The sequence below is a fragment of the Lottia gigantea genome (genome assembly GCF_000327385.1).
Source record: "Lottia gigantea unplaced genomic scaffold LOTGIsca_22, whole genome shotgun sequence".
Taxonomy (NCBI): domain Eukaryota; kingdom Metazoa; phylum Mollusca; class Gastropoda; family Lottiidae; genus Lottia; species Lottia gigantea.
This window is the reverse complement of record NW_008708555.1, coordinates 2,343,188-2,361,280: the sequence shown is the minus strand read 5'-3', so window position 1 is coordinate 2,361,280 and position 18,093 is coordinate 2,343,188. Positions and strand designations below refer to the sequence as shown.

At 34.1% G+C, this 18,093-nt stretch overlaps 1 protein-coding gene across 1 annotated transcript; it reads left to right on the top strand.

Moving 5' to 3' along the window:
• Positions 1–2,471: 2,471 nt before the first annotated feature.
• LOTGIDRAFT_159923 (hypothetical protein) lies at positions 2,472–3,626 on the top strand (the record flags this gene model as incomplete). Its single annotated transcript, XM_009054611.1, has 1 exon — positions 2,472–3,626. The coding sequence occupies one exon, from the start codon at positions 2,472–2,474 to the stop codon at positions 3,624–3,626; it is 1,155 nt and encodes a 384-aa protein (XP_009052859.1).
• Positions 3,627–18,093: the final 14,467 nt, after the last annotated feature.

Genomic DNA, 18,093 nt, shown 5'->3' with positions numbered 1-18,093 from the left:
TTAACATTTGGATATTTTCATTTTTCGATTTTGACCTTTGTTGACTTTTGTTGACCTATATCTTTTGACCTCTATTATGTAGGAACTTGACATTTGGAACATAACGTAACATTTTGAATATTGATTAACTTATTCAAAAAAAATTGAGTTGGGCGTGGCACTTCCGGGTTAAATTACTCATTATTGACATTTTTGGCCAGGGGCATAACTCGCAAAGTATACATTTGTTCAAAATGGAACTTTTTACACAATTACCTCATATTTTGAGCCACTTTGTCTTAGAATTTTGGTTGTTTCCGCTTCATAGTTCAAAAAAAGGAACAGGTTTTGGAAATTCAAAATTTTCAATTTTTGACCTTGACTTTTGTTGGCCTTGACCTTTGTAGGATCAAACGTCATTGGCATTGGCTATCTATTTCTACTTTTATATTTGCTGTCCTAAGTCAATTTCTGGTTTTATAGTCGTTAGCAATTTGAAATTTTGATGGCGTATATCTCTTGATCTTGACCTTTTTAGGCCTTCTCCTTTACAAGATCAAAGGTCATTGACCTTGGCTATCTGCTGATACTTTCATTTGTGAGGTCTGACGTCCACTTCCGGTATTAAAATCTTCCAAAAAAGGAAAATTTCTCAACTTTAGACTGTTCTTGCGCTTGATCTAATTATCGTGGAAGGTTGATTTTTTCGGGGTCTTTTGCATTTTGCTACATTTGCAAAGTCCCACTCTGTGCCACGTGTGGCTCTAGTTTTTACTTGAATTTCAAGGAGAGTTTTCCCGAAATTTTATCCAAAAATTATCAACTTCGAAGGAAAAAATCCATCAGACGTTTTACTTTCCGACTCATTCCTAATTCTAAAAATTTTGGAAAATAATACGTATTTAAAGTTATAAAGTTTACGAAATATTACAATCGCATTGGAATTATAGAATGGTTCATGGTTTTGAAGTTTTGAAATATTTAACAATCCTTGTTTTTTTTTTAAGTTAGATAATTGTAATAATGCTCATGGTTCTGGAAAAATGTACTTATCCTGACGGTTCATGAAATTTAGAAAAATTTACTAATCGTCATGGTTCCGGGAGTTTGGGTGTAGGAAACGAATCAGTCCAATTCCTGCTCAATTAATAAAAAATGGTCTACTTTCTTCAGTAATAAAGGAGAAAATTGATCCAATACGTACTGAATTAGAATAGAAATTTCCAGACAAGTTTAATTTCCTGAAGAAAAGTTGAAATGGTGAGTTTCGGAAAAGGTTTAAAATAGATTTATTTGATGAAATTTTTAAGTGAAAAAATGCAACACCACAGGAAATGAACTTGGGAATCCGTACACGGGAATTTCAATGTTTTGCAATTTTATCATTTTCCTCGTAAAACTAAAAAGCATATTCCATTATATTAAACGTTTATTTGTCTTGTCATTGTTTTATATTGCTTCTAGACATGCAAATTTTAAGCTAGTATTGATTTTACACAGTTGAAAATAAAAGAATATTTAAGGCACTTACGATATTTGTTTTAAAGTAGCCATCTCAATTAGCAAAGGTTATCAATTTTCTTATCAACGTTGAACAAATCTGACCAAAATCGAAAATGATATACAAATCTTAATCAATCCAACCCATGAACAAAATTCTAAGCATCTATTTACCAAGTTCCAAATTTGTCGATTCTGTTGATGTAGTGCTAATATTGATAATTTTATTAGTCCAAAAAAATCTTTTTTTTTTATGTTTGTCCTCGTTCTGAGGTATATATTTTATGTTATTCTTTACAAATAAAATAGTCTAGAAATTTAAGTAAAAAATAAACTTTGTAAATGCTTTATATTCAAAAAAAAAAAATACTTTGACCGATTAATTATGGATTGAAAAAATTTTCGAACAAAATTTACAAAGTGTGTGAAATATTACCCTCTTCAAAGACAACTTTTTTTTCCTGTTCAAAAGCCATCGTAAAACCAACTTGTGTTCTTGTAATATTTGTGATTTTGCAAGGCTACAAAGACTTATCAACTTTATCTGAAAAAAATAATCAAGTTCGGCCTAGTTTGAAAACTTCATTCCATTAATGCATTAAGTGCTGCACCATTATAAAAATAGCCAGTTATTAGTTAAGCGTGTGATATCCTTCTATATATTCCGAATATTGTATAAGGTTTGTCTTAATACTAATAATGATTGATGGGAGTAGCAGATTAGCCGATAATCCGGGGATAAAACAACATTTATAGTTGACTAGTTCTTCTTACAACCAATCAATACTAACTACCTTTATTGACACAATCACCATCCTCTCGTTTACCGCTCTTCATACAAGACACCCAGGAACCGTCTAGTAGGTGGTTCCATCACCACGTGGTATTTATCACGTGACAACAACCCACATGGAATTTCGCAACGGGAAAAGTTTTGCTATTTATTTGAAAGTTTGTGAACTCATAGCTCTTGTAGATTTCTAACCTCCAGAATGTGGATTTGTGGATTTTTATGTTTCGTTGTTGTTTTAAATTTTAGAACAGTTTCTAGTATAAAAGGTGAAGAAAAAAGTGTTTCAAGGAACTCAGAGATAAGTAACAATATTTCTAACAAAAGAGCAGCCTTCACTTCATGGGGTGGAAAAAGAACTTTGGAAAATATTTTACGACAAGGAAAACTTGCCATAAGTGATAAGGAGGACCAACAAAATTCTCAAAATATCAAGGACAATAAAAGAGCCGCTTTTAATTCTTGGGGTGGTAAAAGAACCCCTGCTGATAAAAATCCCATACCCACGAACATTGTGACAGATAAGAAGGCTGCATTTACATCCTGGGGTGGCAAGAGAGAGGCAGTGGTTGACAGTTTGGACGATAAACGGGCTGCTTTCAATTCGTGGGGAGGAAAACGTATTTGGAACAAAAACCCCTTGTTTAGGTCGTGGAGTAGAAACGTTAATAAACAACCAAGATTCAATTCATTAAAACCGTTCAAGGGATCTCATGTGATTTCTAAGAGAGCAGCCTTTGCAGCCTGGGGTGGTAAACGCGCCCCATTTAGTGTTTGGAACGGTAAAAGAGCTGCGTTTACATCGTGGGGTGGAAAGCGGAGCAACGATGAGTACGACCTGGACAAGAAAGCTTTCCGTTATTGGAATGGTAAACCTTCGGATTTAAATGACGGTGGTGATGGAAACGTAGACATGGATAAAAAGGCTGCTTTTACGTCTTGGGGTGGTAAACGTTCTGACTTCGGCGATGAAATGGATAAAAAGTCTGCGTTTACTTCTTGGGGTGGTAAACGTTCCGACTACGGCGATGAAGTGGATAAAAAGGCTGCGTTTACATCTTGGGGTGGAAAACGCTCATTGTACGATCTTGGGCTGTATGATTTGAACAAACGTCCTGCATTCAGCTCTTGGAATGGAAAACGTTCTTTGTTTCCCTTTCATCTCAGTGACAATATACCAGATCCCGAATTTAATGAAAACTTTAGACTTTTAACAAAAAGAAAACCAGAGTGGAATTTTGCTAAAAATTATCTACGAGCCTTTGTTACGAGGCTCTTAAACGAGCGAGCTCCAAAACGAAGTTTTTCTGCCTGGAAAGGAAAACGAAATGGAGAACTTGTTTATAATGTTGAATAAAATATGTTTCAATTTTTGAAAAAGTAAGTTTTTCTTTCTGATATACATAGCAAATTTAGCATTAATTAGATTAGCTTGGAGGTCTCTTCGATGTCAGTAGACCAACCTTATTCGCAGGGTGGCGCGAAATATCCCTCGAATGAGTATGCTTCGCTCTTCGATACTTCGAGGTATTGGACAGATTTGATTTTGAGGGAGTTGATTTGTGCCTTGAATATACGTTAATTGCCTTCAGAAGTACTAGAAATGTACGAAAATTGCATAATTTTTTAATACCGAATACTAAGAATCTCTCTTTCTATTTCTATAGATGTCTTTTCTATATATGACAGATTCTCAAGAAAAGAATTAACTTAACTTTCAAACGCGGATAATTCTGGACACACATGTATTTAAAGGCTCAAATTTCTACGAAGGGCTGTGAACACTATTACTCATTAGCTCAGCTAAAAATTCCCGTTTCTGACAATTAGGTACCATTGGTCAAGTAGATGGCGAATCTGTCCCTTTACAGTAACACCGTCTTAACCCATTTGTACATTCCCATCTGAAAAAGATCAACTAAAGAAAATTTGATCATTCTAAAATAAATCCTAGTGCTTCTGATTTCACCAAATAAACATGTGTCAGATAAAGCCGACAATTTTCTAATTTCTTACTTTTGTTACATGAAAGGTTAGCAAGGTTCCTTAGTGGAAAAAGTAGAAAATGGATTTAGGAACTCTCGACGGTAACTCAATATAAATGTTTACATGGTGAAACAAAAACTTGAAAAACATAGGTCCTTCGCAAGACATCTTCAATTTCTAAAGGAAGATTTTTATAAATAGGGACATCAACTCTATTTAGATAAGAATCCAGTATGATTGAAACGGAAACTAGGAAACTGCAGTTGAGCCAGTCTTCTCAGTTCTTTGATTACTACCTGATCACATTTGTGTTGAAAACCACAGAATGGCAAGAAAAGGTGAATGAATTGCCGAATACCTTAAATATAGATGTACGATACATCTTTATGGAAAAACAATCACGGTTCAATGTTTTAAGCAACGTTTCGACATGTTTCTCCTCATGTATTTGACTATGACGGTAGAAACAAATCAAAACGTTGAATAAAATTATAGCAAATAATCGCGCCACGAGGTACAATATTTCCCGTTGCAATAGTTGAAAGTTGACAAATTATAAATGGTTTTCATTCTTCATTTTGAAAGTCCGACATCGTTTTTTAATTCAAAAAGCGTTGTGAGTAGCTATTATTGTCCCGTCACACCAGAAAGGCTTGTTTACTGCGCTGTTACTGCGATGTTAAATAGGATCGGAGCATGTTTAGGTCGCCATAAGCGTGGTATAAACGTAAATGACACACCAGACATAGTGCAATTGTCGCCACTACTCGCTGCGACATGTTCAAAACAAACGCCAATGTTTGGCGATCTATTCTGCTACGCGTTGAAAGCGTCATAGGGTCTATAAGGTCGTCATAGAAGGGTTGCAACATCTCCATGGGCAGCGTAAAAGCGCAGTATACGCGTGACAAAGACGTAGCAAAAACGCTCGAACGCAATATATGGTCGAATAATAGAGATCGGCTGTTTTTTAAGTTTGTGAGTTTTATTCCAATTTTTCTCACGATTGACCGCAGGTAGTGCACTTCATCACGCTGCAAGATCGCAAATGGTCGCAGGCCGGTGTGACGGAGCTATTATGGAAATATATATCAGCTCATTCAGTGAGACATTTTAGGTTCAAGAAGATGAATATATCAAACAAACTACTTGGTTTTATTTATCAGTTGTAAATGTAATAGATTGTAGACATAAATATAACAACATGCCAGTTTATATAACATTCAACTTGCAGATAACGGCACACTTGGGAATTATCTTTGCAGTGGTGCAGATAATCCGAAGCATTTTGCATCTTCGTCAAGATCTTCTGCGATAAACTCGCTATCATTTAATCTAACGATTAAATCAAAATTTAGATCTTTTTCCTGATATTTTACTGACATCTTACAAGTTTTCAACCACAGTCCAGGAAAACAAAATCCACAGTAAACAATATGACAGTCTCTTTGGGTTTCGTTATTCCACAATTTGTCATTGTTATCAAGAAACAGATTCTACTTGAAACACTTTGGTTGGTGTCCTTAGAACGTGACTGTAGCTAGATTACGATCGAGGCAAAAATAATTTAAAAAAATTAAATCGCACTCCAATTTTAATGATTGTCTATTATGTGACCGATTACTGTACAATAATAGATCAGTATTTTATGGTTGGACGACCCCCAAGAAATAGACGAGCAAAGATGTTTGTGCACTTCTAAGTACGATTTAAAATACAAATCCTAGATGCCTAATTTATCAGAAGTAGTATAAGTTGTAATGGAAACTTGACACGTATAGCTAAGTAGAACTAAGGGCAGACAAAAGGACCTTTTCACCCAATCGCGGCTTATTTTGCACTGATCACGTGATAAACTGAGCAATTTTGCAGAGTGGCATAACTATTAAAAATTCGATATTTATACCCAGATCGTGTGTAAAAGAGCGCTGGCCCATCGACGTGATCGGGCTAGAAAATTGCGTTCGACTGCCCCAAGCATAGGATTTAATAACCTTTGAATTCTACATGAAATTGCAATGGACTGTCCGTATTCATGTATTAAATCAGTCCCGGTGACAACATATCATGTTCTACTATCGACCATAACAACTCTTGTCTTACCCCATGATTCTCCAACCTATCACCTCAAGAATCATACCTTTAAATTACAGAACAGGGGTTGAGGAGAAGATCAGTTGATTTATCATCACTAATAGGCTGAGACGTCAAGAGATAATAATAATAATAAAAACTAACTTTATTAGAAAGCCAGTTGCACAAGGCAATCTTCCCTGGGATCTTTCTACATACAACTACAATAACCTATTTACAAAATGATAAGGTAATATAAATGGAAAATATAAATAAAATAGAAAATGAATGATAAAAATTAAAACAGTGCAGAGTCAGAATATTTCATATTAATCAGTATGTAATTCATTAATAGGCCTCTGTCTAAATCACTTAAACTGTATTTTAGCAATAAAATATGGCAGAGAGTCAGAACCAGTGCAGAATCAGAATATTTCGTACACATCAGTTTGTAATTCTTTAAAATGGTCATAAATCTGTCTTACAGAGGACACGTCACTTTAAATCGTTCCCGTAACACATTCGGCTATAAATGACAATCTTCTCTACTCTCCGTACAACCAACTCATCTTCACAATGTCAAGCTATTACGAACTTTGTCTTATACCTTGATTGCATTAGTCACCTTTCCTGTGTGCCGAAAGTTTGCAAATGTAGCGAATACAGCCAATCCGATTCACCTACAAAAAGTCGGTAAACAATAAGCCATAATGCTTATAGTTTGTCTGTCGAGGGCTTTGATTGGCTGTATTCACTGGCATATAATCCAATCAAATTGCTGCATTCTGTGATACTAGAATGGTGGCTATTATTGCAAACAATGTATAAGACGTAATAGTTTGACATTGTGAAGATGAGACCGACTTATTATTGCACTTAAAATCGTATTTCCGCTCCATTGTAATCTGGAGCAATTTTTCATGTCAATGAGACACTTGAATTTAATTGTAAACATCAATGTTGAAAGAAGGTGCCAAAAACGTTTTACTTTGATGGCGATTGTATTTCTTTACAATCAAACGAGACAGAAGAACAATACAAAACGTCCATTAAGTGTTTCAAAATCTTTCCTTTTTATGATAAAATGTTCAATGTATCTATTGAATATAGATGTATTTGCACATTGTCTCTAAATTAAAAGAAAGAAAACTTCAAAGATTAACACATACCGAACCCATTATTGATATAAATGAGTCATTACTTAAATTGAGGATGTCCGTTGAAATGAAGAATGTCACGATTTTGAAACGGATCCGCATTACATTATACCAAAAAACCCTCTGTCTTCTCTTTTCAAAGGCAATCGGTCAATTCAAGTTCCTACCTTTGATCTGCCTGTTGGATGTATTCGCAAACTAATTACCCCTATTGTCATACGTCGTCATTTTTCAATCAAATTGACTTGTAAGAGATTTCAATTACAAAATATCTCCACTGTTTTAATAGTGCTTAATACAACAAAACAATTAAAGCGATCTTCAAACAATTGATCTTTGTCAGCTTTTGTTCCAACTGAAGTTTAACAAGTAGTACTTTTTCTCGTTATCTTACAAACTTACTATGGTAATCATGTACACAGTGGTGCAACTTGTTTTCATGAACAACATGTAGAAATCAGTAATCATTTACCGAGTCAACCAACAAGTAACCAAGTACAAAGTCAATCAACCAGTAACCAAGTACAAAGTCAAGCAACCAGTAACCAAGTACAAAGTCAATCAACCAGTAATCAAGTACAAAGTCAATCAACCAACCAACCAGTAATCAAGTACAAAGTCAAGCAACCAGTAATCAAGTACAAAGTCAATCAACCAGTAATCAAGTACAAAGTCAAGCAACCAGTAACCAAGTACAAAGTCAAGCAACCAGTATTCACGTACAACATCAGGTTACCAGTATGCATGTACCAAGTCAAACAGTAAGTGTATATCTAAATCAAGCAATCAGTTGTCATGTACTAAGTCAAACAACCAGTAATCATGTACATGTATAGAAATGAGTAATCGTGTACCGAGTATAGAAATAGTAACCATGTAGCAAGTATAGACATCAGTCACCATGTAGCAAGTATAAAAATCAGTAATCATTTAACAAGTATAGAAACCAATAACCAAGTACCAAGTATAGAAATCAGTAATCATGTACCAAGTGTAGAAACCAGTAATCATGTACCAAGTATAGACATCAGTAATCATTTAACAAATATAGAAACCAATAACCAAGTACCGGTGAAGAAGTGCAAATTCAAGTAACAAGTAATCATGTACCAAGTCATACAACTGGTAATCAAGTTCAAATTCAAGCAACCAGTAACCAAGCTAATAAAGGATAAAGCATGCAATAACTAGGTCATTCCTCTAGATAAAAATCAAGTGCAAATTCAAGCACCATTGAAAACTCTCCGATTCTATAATCTATGATTTCCATCACAAAATTGTCTACATAAAAGGAAAAAAGAACAGGTAATTTATTCCACACTCAGCATGAAGTCTACGCCATTGCATTGTTTAAATGGTAATTAGAAATTTAATTTACTAGTTGTTTATTTAACATCCTGCCCACAGGTTATTCTGAAGATTAATAATCTAACGAGTTCACAGATTCCCTGTCGTTTTTAAATAGAAGTAGATATTGTAATTCTTTCTATAATTAATTACAAAATTAACATCGACCACCTGCAGCGTCTTAAAATAAACAATAGATTAATTACTGACTCATCAAATTGATAAGCACATTTTCTTAGCAGAAAAATATATAACCCTTGTTGCCAAAAGAGGATTTTGTTCTACTTTGTTGACCGTACGTTTAAAAGGGCAGCTTCGCCATCTCAGGGATTTGGATTGATTTGGATTGAATATATGTAATTAGTCTTCAAAAGTACAAAGAAAATCGAATAATTCTTTCAAACTTGTAATTTCACTTTCTACTTCGATAAGCATCTTTATTATACATAGCAAGAAACGGCGGGTCATCATTTTAATCTTTAAATACATATATTTCTCGACACATATGGATTTGAAGGTTCACATTTTGACGGTGAGCTGTGAACATTATTATTTACCAATAATTAGGTAAAAATTCCTTTTCTGAGGTTAAAGTACGTTTTGTAAAACGGATGGCGATTCGATTTAATGTGACACATCTAATTCAATGAACACGATCCGTATAACTGGACATTAAGCACCGATCATGTTGGTGGATGAAACACAATACAAAATATAGAGTTACACAATATAAAATACGGAACAATTTACAGTGAATTCCACAGGGGATAGAAAACAAAGTAAAAAAAATATTGGAGAAAAGTAGATCTATTCCACAGAATATCCTAGTATTAGTATTGTTATACAATAAAGTTTATTGGTTAGGATTAGTGTATGTTTAATCAACGATGTTTTATTTACTTTTATTTAGTTTTTACAATTTACTATCAACTGTTATAAAATGTTGAAAAGTAGGACACGACATAGGTAGATTTTAAAACTGTATCCAAAAGAAGAAGCCAAATGTTGACTGATTTGTTGGTCAGGCATGAATTGATCTGGTTAGTTATTCTGATTTTGATTATCACAGCAGTGGCGAGTGTCGCTTACTCTTTTCGAAACACCTGATCGTACCAATGTTCCTCTAGCAACGGTGGTAGATGTATATTTGTGATTGAAAAAAAAAACACATGCTCATAATGTTTGTGTAAGTGTACTTGTTTCACTTCACGACTGAATTTGTCAAGTAGGAACCAACTTTCACCCACTGATTATTTGATATATAACGGATATATTTTGTTTATTCGTGATCGAGGTTGATTTGGGCAATCAGTATAATGAGAATTGCATCAACAATGAATGGCTACAAATGAACACCCATAGAATACAATACCACAATATCTGAAGAAAACCTCATCAAATTTGTGACTAAGCAGAAAATCAGTTGTTTGGTTATCTTCATGCAAATTTAAATTGATTTATCATTTAAGATTTCAGGACTGGTGCCATTGCTATATACAGTATATTATGTGTCAGAGTGCGTATGCCAGTGCTTTCATTGAGACAACAGCAGTGGAATGGTCTGAACATTTTAGATTGAAATTATTTTTGCCATTGCTATATACGGTGTATTATACAAGTATGTTTCTCGATCTGAAAAGTGACACATAGGGTTTTATCAGCAACAGAAAAAAATGACTAGATATCTTAGAAGACTACATGTCTATCCCGTTACATATTACAGAATATAATAATTGATATGGATTATTTAGACATTTTATGTGTAATATGCTCAGATGACAGTACTGAATCAACACTGTTTGTACTTCAAACGAACAGAACAGCAAATCACCATTTTAATTCTTAATGCAAATATAATTCAGCTAATCGTAATGTGACCTTTTAATGTCCATTATTAAATGTTTACCAACAATACGATAGTCCCACATGGTATTCAAATATACGTAGATTAGGCGCCATTTTGATTATTAGGCCTGGACAATGTTGACTGTAGGTGACAGTAGAGTGCTGAAATAACAATTAATATTCCAGATATGATAGAAACAACAATAATATATCAACACTGGACCAGTATTTATTACACTCCTTGTATTTTCTACTGTTTACATTCAATTCTACCATGAATTCACTGTCAATACTTTACCATTAGTTGAAACTGTTTAAATAGTCGTTTATCACAACTTTGCTCTTTTCGGCGTCACTATTATACCAATGAAATGACATACAATCAGATATAAGACTATCAACCAAATGGTATTTTCTGATCAGAGATCACACTATCCATTCATTGACTTGATTGACTTTATAATTAACGTTTAGGATCAAACACTTACGATTGAATGAATACTGAGTTTATAAACAGCTACCATTGCTCTACATATCTTACATAACTTTACATTGGGAAACTGTTCTACATCATCTCATGGTACACAGCTGAATCGACGTTTATAAGCAGTTACCGTCGCTATACATATCTAACAGAATTATACATTATGATATTACTGGGCATATTTATCTACATCAAGCCATAATAAAAAATAAATAATAAAATGAAATGATGTCTCTACGGAGAAAGTGGTTACTTCAGGCGTCCCCCAAATCCCTCGCCCCCATACTATTAAGCCTCGCTACGTTCCGCGATAAAGGGAGTTTGTCCCAAAAAGCTTTGGCCCCGAGGGAGTGGTGAACAAGTGCATTTAATTGCATTCCTTTTTATACAAGTTTACGGATTATCACTATAATCACCTTAAAGTTAACGGTTCTCTACAAACTACAGCCTTAAGGCCCATGATTAAAGCATATCGTATTTAATAATTCTTTCTTTTCTACAATAAAAACCCGAACTTGCGTGGCTGTATAATAATCTAAATTAAATCCAGAATTAACTTAAAAACTATAAAACGCCCGACTAAACTGCAGAGAATGCCACGGAAGCTTACTTACTTGTTGTACCATACCAACATGCATAATCACGTACGGTGTATATAGAAATTTCAACCCAATTTGAACATATTAAAACTGATTAAAGGGCAGAGACTATAAACGTTTTGTTGAAAAGTATCAACACTATGCTCATATACAATCCTTCAATTCGATATATCGACATAAAGATGGAGCAAAGTGAAGACCTAAGTAGATACCTATCTCGATATAAGCACACTGTGACTGATGGGCATATCGAAAGCTGACAAGAAGGTTTATTGATAGACGCTCATTTTTGGCTCGAACCAAAACATTTACAGTATCAAAGTGTGTGGTAAAAATCAACGACCGACTTTATTATAATAAATGCTATTATATGCTTTTCCCAAACATGTATCTCTTATTATTTCACATAGAGTTGATTATATATAGAGATTATTCAAAATAACTCTGCTCAAATAATCAAAAGATATACGCCTACCTATTTACAGAAAGATCTAAGACAAAAAACTGAAATCCCATCGCTTAGAGCATAATTTTTCAATTTGATTCTAAATAAACAGATTAAAAGATTTAGAGGTCAGTTTTTCTTTAAATTATTTCAATTCTTAAAAATGATTCAGATATTTTGCCTTGAAAAAGCAAGAAGTGTCTTTTCTTTCATGGACAAGTGCTCGTTTTTATTGATTATGATGTAGGCTATAAGTAAAGCTAGTAACAGACAAGTGATTACAAGAAAGAAAGATAACTGAAGTGAAACCCGCGCCAAATCATCGTAATTAGATCATCGCGCATGGACCTAAGAATAATATGATATATGTAGAGCCAACACACCTGAAATTCAGCGATCTTCATAAAATAAGCAGCTATTGGCGAATATCTTCTGAACTCCCACTCATGTACAAACGCATCCTATACAGAATAAATTTATAATTGAAATATTGACTAATATCGAAATGACCCACACAATTACTGTGTTAATGCGTAGATAAAAAGTTAGAAAAGACCATCAAAATCATATCAAATTATTATCACTATGTAGCGTGTTCCAATTCTCCTGATATCTGTCCTAGTTCTGCAATGTCAATGGTGTTATCTATAAATGCGTATACATCCTAAAAGATGCCAACTGAAAACATCATCTTACACTAGATTGAAACCCAGTTTCCATTTGACAAACGATATCGCTGAAATGGTGGTGACAATATGGTTACACTTTGAGACAAGGGCTTGTTAACTGCAATGAAGAACAGCGATTCCACCATCTCCTTTTTTTTACTTTTAGATTTTTAAATTATTTTTCATCAGTTAGGTCTTTATCTGTATGGTTCGCTCAGTGAGATACCACATATACAACCAAATGATTTGCAACGTACTGCTTCCAAAAATTTACAGGTGTGGCACTTGGTGTTTTAGCCTACATTAAAAGATATTGTACGAGTTATTTCCCTTGAATAACGAAATTTACAATGAAGTGTCCTGTGATTTATTTTAATTTACCTCTTGCTTTGTCGGTGACATGTGGCAGATTTGGTGTTGTTCTTTGTACTACTTAAGTACTGGATTAGCTTGTAAAATGAAAAAAAATGCATCCACCAACTAACTTATATGTTATATGTAGGGCCAATATAGATATAAATCAAATTCAATATAACGAGCTTCATCTTCGCCGGTCACCTGCCATCTACTGGCCTCAATGTATAATTTTTTTTCTCTAACTCAATTTAATATCTTATTAATTTTAATCAAACAAATAGACTCTAGGCATAGTTTTATAATTTCATACTTTATCATTTGACCTCATCTTTATTTCAGGCTGCCTTGCAGCTTGGTTTGACTGGTTATCGAAATACACGGAAACAAGATTGTTCATGCTCCGAGTATAGACTAATTTATCTATTACAATTATCGCTGTTTGGCTGAGGCAGTGCTGCGTTTATGTCTTATAGACTCTTATCAATAGTTAGTCTTATGATTGAATGTAGCGTACGAATGAATGCATGAAACAAACAATGAGACTTAGGTGGCCATTTTCTTAATTGTTCTCATAGTAATGGCAAATTTACCCCAAAGTGTATTTAAACATAGTTTGTAAACAGCACTGAATGGAAGTTGTTAAATCTGAATTATTCAGCCATTGACAGATATGTTTAACTCAAAACAAGTATGTATATGAATGATAACTCCCAAGTAACATTCTGAAAACGAGAAGACACCTGTGTACCAAAGTCATACCTCTGCAACTTTGGGCATCCATTTGAGATATTTAAGGAACGACGTTAGCGGACAATTGTCTTTTTTTTTTCTTTATTTTTCTTTACCTTGATACTTGTCCATAAAATTGTGGGCTTTGAATGAATGAAATATATAGAGATTTCAAATAACAAAGTACAAGTTCGCTCTCTCCACATGGTTTGATTACCTCGAACTATTACTACAAATGTAACAGTAAGCTATGTAGTGTTTGAATTTATTAACTAATAGGCCTGACAACCAACTACCTGCATCACTCTTACATAATTTAAAATCTAACATCCGCTTTCACCTTTCTGATGTCTGTAATGATTTCTTTCATCATATTTTAGTTAATTAATTATTTAATATTTCTACGTTTGTCACGGTAATTAGACACTGTTTTTCCTTTAATTTAACATAAGCCAGACCTCGTGTTAGGGTCCAGGAATTTTACCTTCAAGCACCATTCATACCAACACATTAACATGATATTCAATTCACCAAACTGGTTCTGACGATCTCGATATTTCTGTAATTAAACCATATATGCTCCTTGTATTGATAACTTAGATTAAACATGATCAAACCGAAAGGCCATCTCAAATCCAATTCACATTGAGCGAATGAATTCAAAATAGAAAATAATTTGGCATATTGAGAATAAACAAAAAAAGACCTCATGCTATTGCTACTGTGTCCTTGTGTCATTGTGTCCTGTGTATGTTAAAAGGGCCTTTGAAGTTGATCGGAGATTTATAGGGCTGAAAGGTTACCATTGAGACAGGTAGAGCCTATTAACAACTGGATTGTCAACTGCTTCTAGCAACTGGAGGAATCAGCCTGATTAGTCGGTTCAACAATTACACGGTATCCTGCTGTCAGTGACGCAGGTAAGAGGGGCTGACATGGAAAAAGCGTTTAGTCGTTCGGATGGGACAATAAACCGAGGCCCCGTGTGCTACAGGAAGTGCACGTTAAAGATCCCTCGACAGATGGAAATCGAAAAACAGCAGGCTAATGCCGTTGTCCTGACACAATTGCCCTCATTGCACCCTGCATGGCATTGCCCGTCTTCATTAGCCCACATGGTGCAGAAATGTAGGACGTAAAACTCCATTCATTTCATTTCATTTCTACTCAGTCACCGCATGTTGCATGATGATACATGTCAATGTTAAGCTAACTAAAAGTACAAATGTAAGACGTAAAACTTCATTTCATTTTTAAAACTGCTTTTCTGAATATAGTAGCCTATTGTTTTAAAGATGGGTTCCTTTATTTTAATTTATGCAAATTGAAACAATTTATGACTTATATGCTAATACTTATATAAATAGAAAGTAGAGATGTTCTAATGACTTGAAAAAATACCAGTTTGTCTTACATGTCCAAAATTGATTCATAATTAGCTAAATTAGAAGAGAATTAACAGCAGAATTCCAATGAGTGACCTATCAAGAAAGGTTCAAAAGTTTTTTTTTGTTTATCCAGACTATACATACATAGACATTTATGATTGATTAAAACACTTAATTATATACAATAAGAACATAATGATTTGATTAAGAATAAATGATAATTCATTAGAAATACTAATTAGTCAAAAAAGTTTGCTTAATTTGACACTAATAAGTAAGGAAAGCCATCTTTAAAGCAGATTATTTGTAAGTCATTTTTTAAACATTTAAAACAAGTTTGTTTAATTGTCCATGACGTTGTCGAAGAGAAAGATAAGGTTATACTTAATTTATAACTCAGACTTTAACTATCATAACATCGAAATCCTATATAAAAGTGATTTCATGTGTAACGCTTGCATCAGTCAATACTGTGCTTTAGACTTTAGAGAACTGTTATGTAAAAAATGGAAGCCTCAAAACACGTATGGACATTTAGGTAAACTTGTAGCGCTTTAGGTCATGTAAATGTCTGGTTTTTGAAACACGTTAGGTAGAATTTTGAAACTGTTTGTGAACATTTCTATTTCACCCTCTTTGTTTAGTTTTTATCAATAGCTAGGATTATTTTCGTGGACATGCTAAACCAGTTTATGTAATATACCAGCATCAACAAAATGAAGCAACAATTATATATCATATACCTACTGTGTTTATCGTTTGAGGTATTCGGTGAAAGAACCATTTCGTTCTCCATTTATTCGAGATTTATATTGTATAACGACTATTTTATGGATTATAGAAATATAACAGTTCCATTGCTTTATACAATGAAATGTCTCGAAGACGAGGAAACACCATGCTTATCTTTTACCTACAACGCACAGGATCATATATGTCATCTGTATAACTATAATATGCAATACCAATTCAACTTAAACGTGGCCATAAAAGCCGTAGCTGTGACATATACTCCACAATTTGGACTGTCATCTCAGACACTATTGAACAGCTGTTAGCACAAAGACTATTAAAGAGTTTTCAGCTTTGTAATTATGGAAAAGCTGTTAAATGCCGTGATAACAAATTTCAATTATGGAACTATTGAATAGCTGCGCGTCAGCAGTCAGCTGTAAGCTGTGGGACTATTGAATAGCTGCATGTCAGCAGTCAGCTGTTAGCTGTGGGACTATTGAATAGCTGCATGTCAGCTGTCAGCTGTTAGCTATGGAACTATGGAACTATTGAATAACTGTTACTGTCAGTTGTGAGGCTATTGAATAATCGGATAAAAGGTCTATATTGAATAACCGTCAACTGTCGAATTATTGAATAACTGTTAGCTGTGATACTTTTGAATATCGGTAATTTTTGGGACTATTGAATATGACACGTGATCTGTGACTCAGCCGAGAGCCTTAAATGATTGTCAGATCAGTCTAATTGAAATAAGACCTAACTTAACCCTTTTAACCTTTGCCTGGCCTCTGTTTTAACCAATCACGTAGCTGCCCTTTCCTGCAACGGGATAATATGACGCGAACAATAGGCGCATTCCAAGCCGTATTAGACTAGCGGACTTGATAACATCATCGGTCAGGCAAATAATAATCAAGTAATTAGACTGGTTGTCAGATGTGTGACTATTGAACAGCTATCAGTTTTAGAATTGAATAGCTGTCAGCTTAGAGACTAGAGATATTTAGAATAATTCTTAACTGAAGTAGACTAGAATTTTAGTTATCTGTCACAGGTCGAACCAAAGGATTTACAGTTTTAAAAAGTGTTAAGGGTAGGATGAACTGAGTTTTATCTGCTGACTTAGTGAAAATTAAGAGGAGGATATCCCATTCAAAACAGAGACGTCTGTGATCATCTAAACATTGTTAAAATTAAATGGTAAATTTGGCTCAATTTATCATGCGAAATGTCAACAATTTGGTTGATTTCTAACTTAACTTCAGTCTACACTTGATTAAATAGAAACTCTCTTATTTATTGAGATCGTAAATAGAGAGTTCGACTCGTTGTTCAATCAGGTGTAATTTAATTTCTTCCACTCCAGTTCCCTCCCCTTATTAACTCTTCACTAATAAGAGACAATTTAGACTATGTTTTCCGGTTGGGTTTAGCTACTGGGCTACTAACGTCAAGTGGTGACACTTAATTAATTTTATTACAAAATATGATTGTATAAATGAATTGTGATATTTTCTGGCACGGACTTTTTTTTTTAACAAAACGGAAGTTCAAACTTTGTCTCAAAGATAAAATCAATTGCTGTTAAAATTGAATAAGTTGAAACATTATAGTCTCACGCCTAAAATACGTTAAATATTTGTAAAGCATGTTATCGATTTAGATAAATGGTAATGATGAAATGTGGGAATAGTGCGGTGTGGTGTCCGGTGCGATGTCCGGTGCGGTGCGGGATGATCAATACAAAGATAAATAAAACTGACCTGTAGCCAGACTTGATTGTTCGGAGGGGCAAGTAATACACCCGAAGGGGAAAAGGTGTATGGTGTTTAATTGAAGTAATGGAATTGGTCGGTTGTCGGATTTTTTTTTTCGGGGCTGGGGTAATCCTTTTTTTCGGGGTTTTTTTTTGAAGTAATATATCCATGTACATTATCATTGTAGGCCTATTCATTTTATAGTTATTATTAATTATATATATGTTAGATATTATGTTATATTTGTTGTT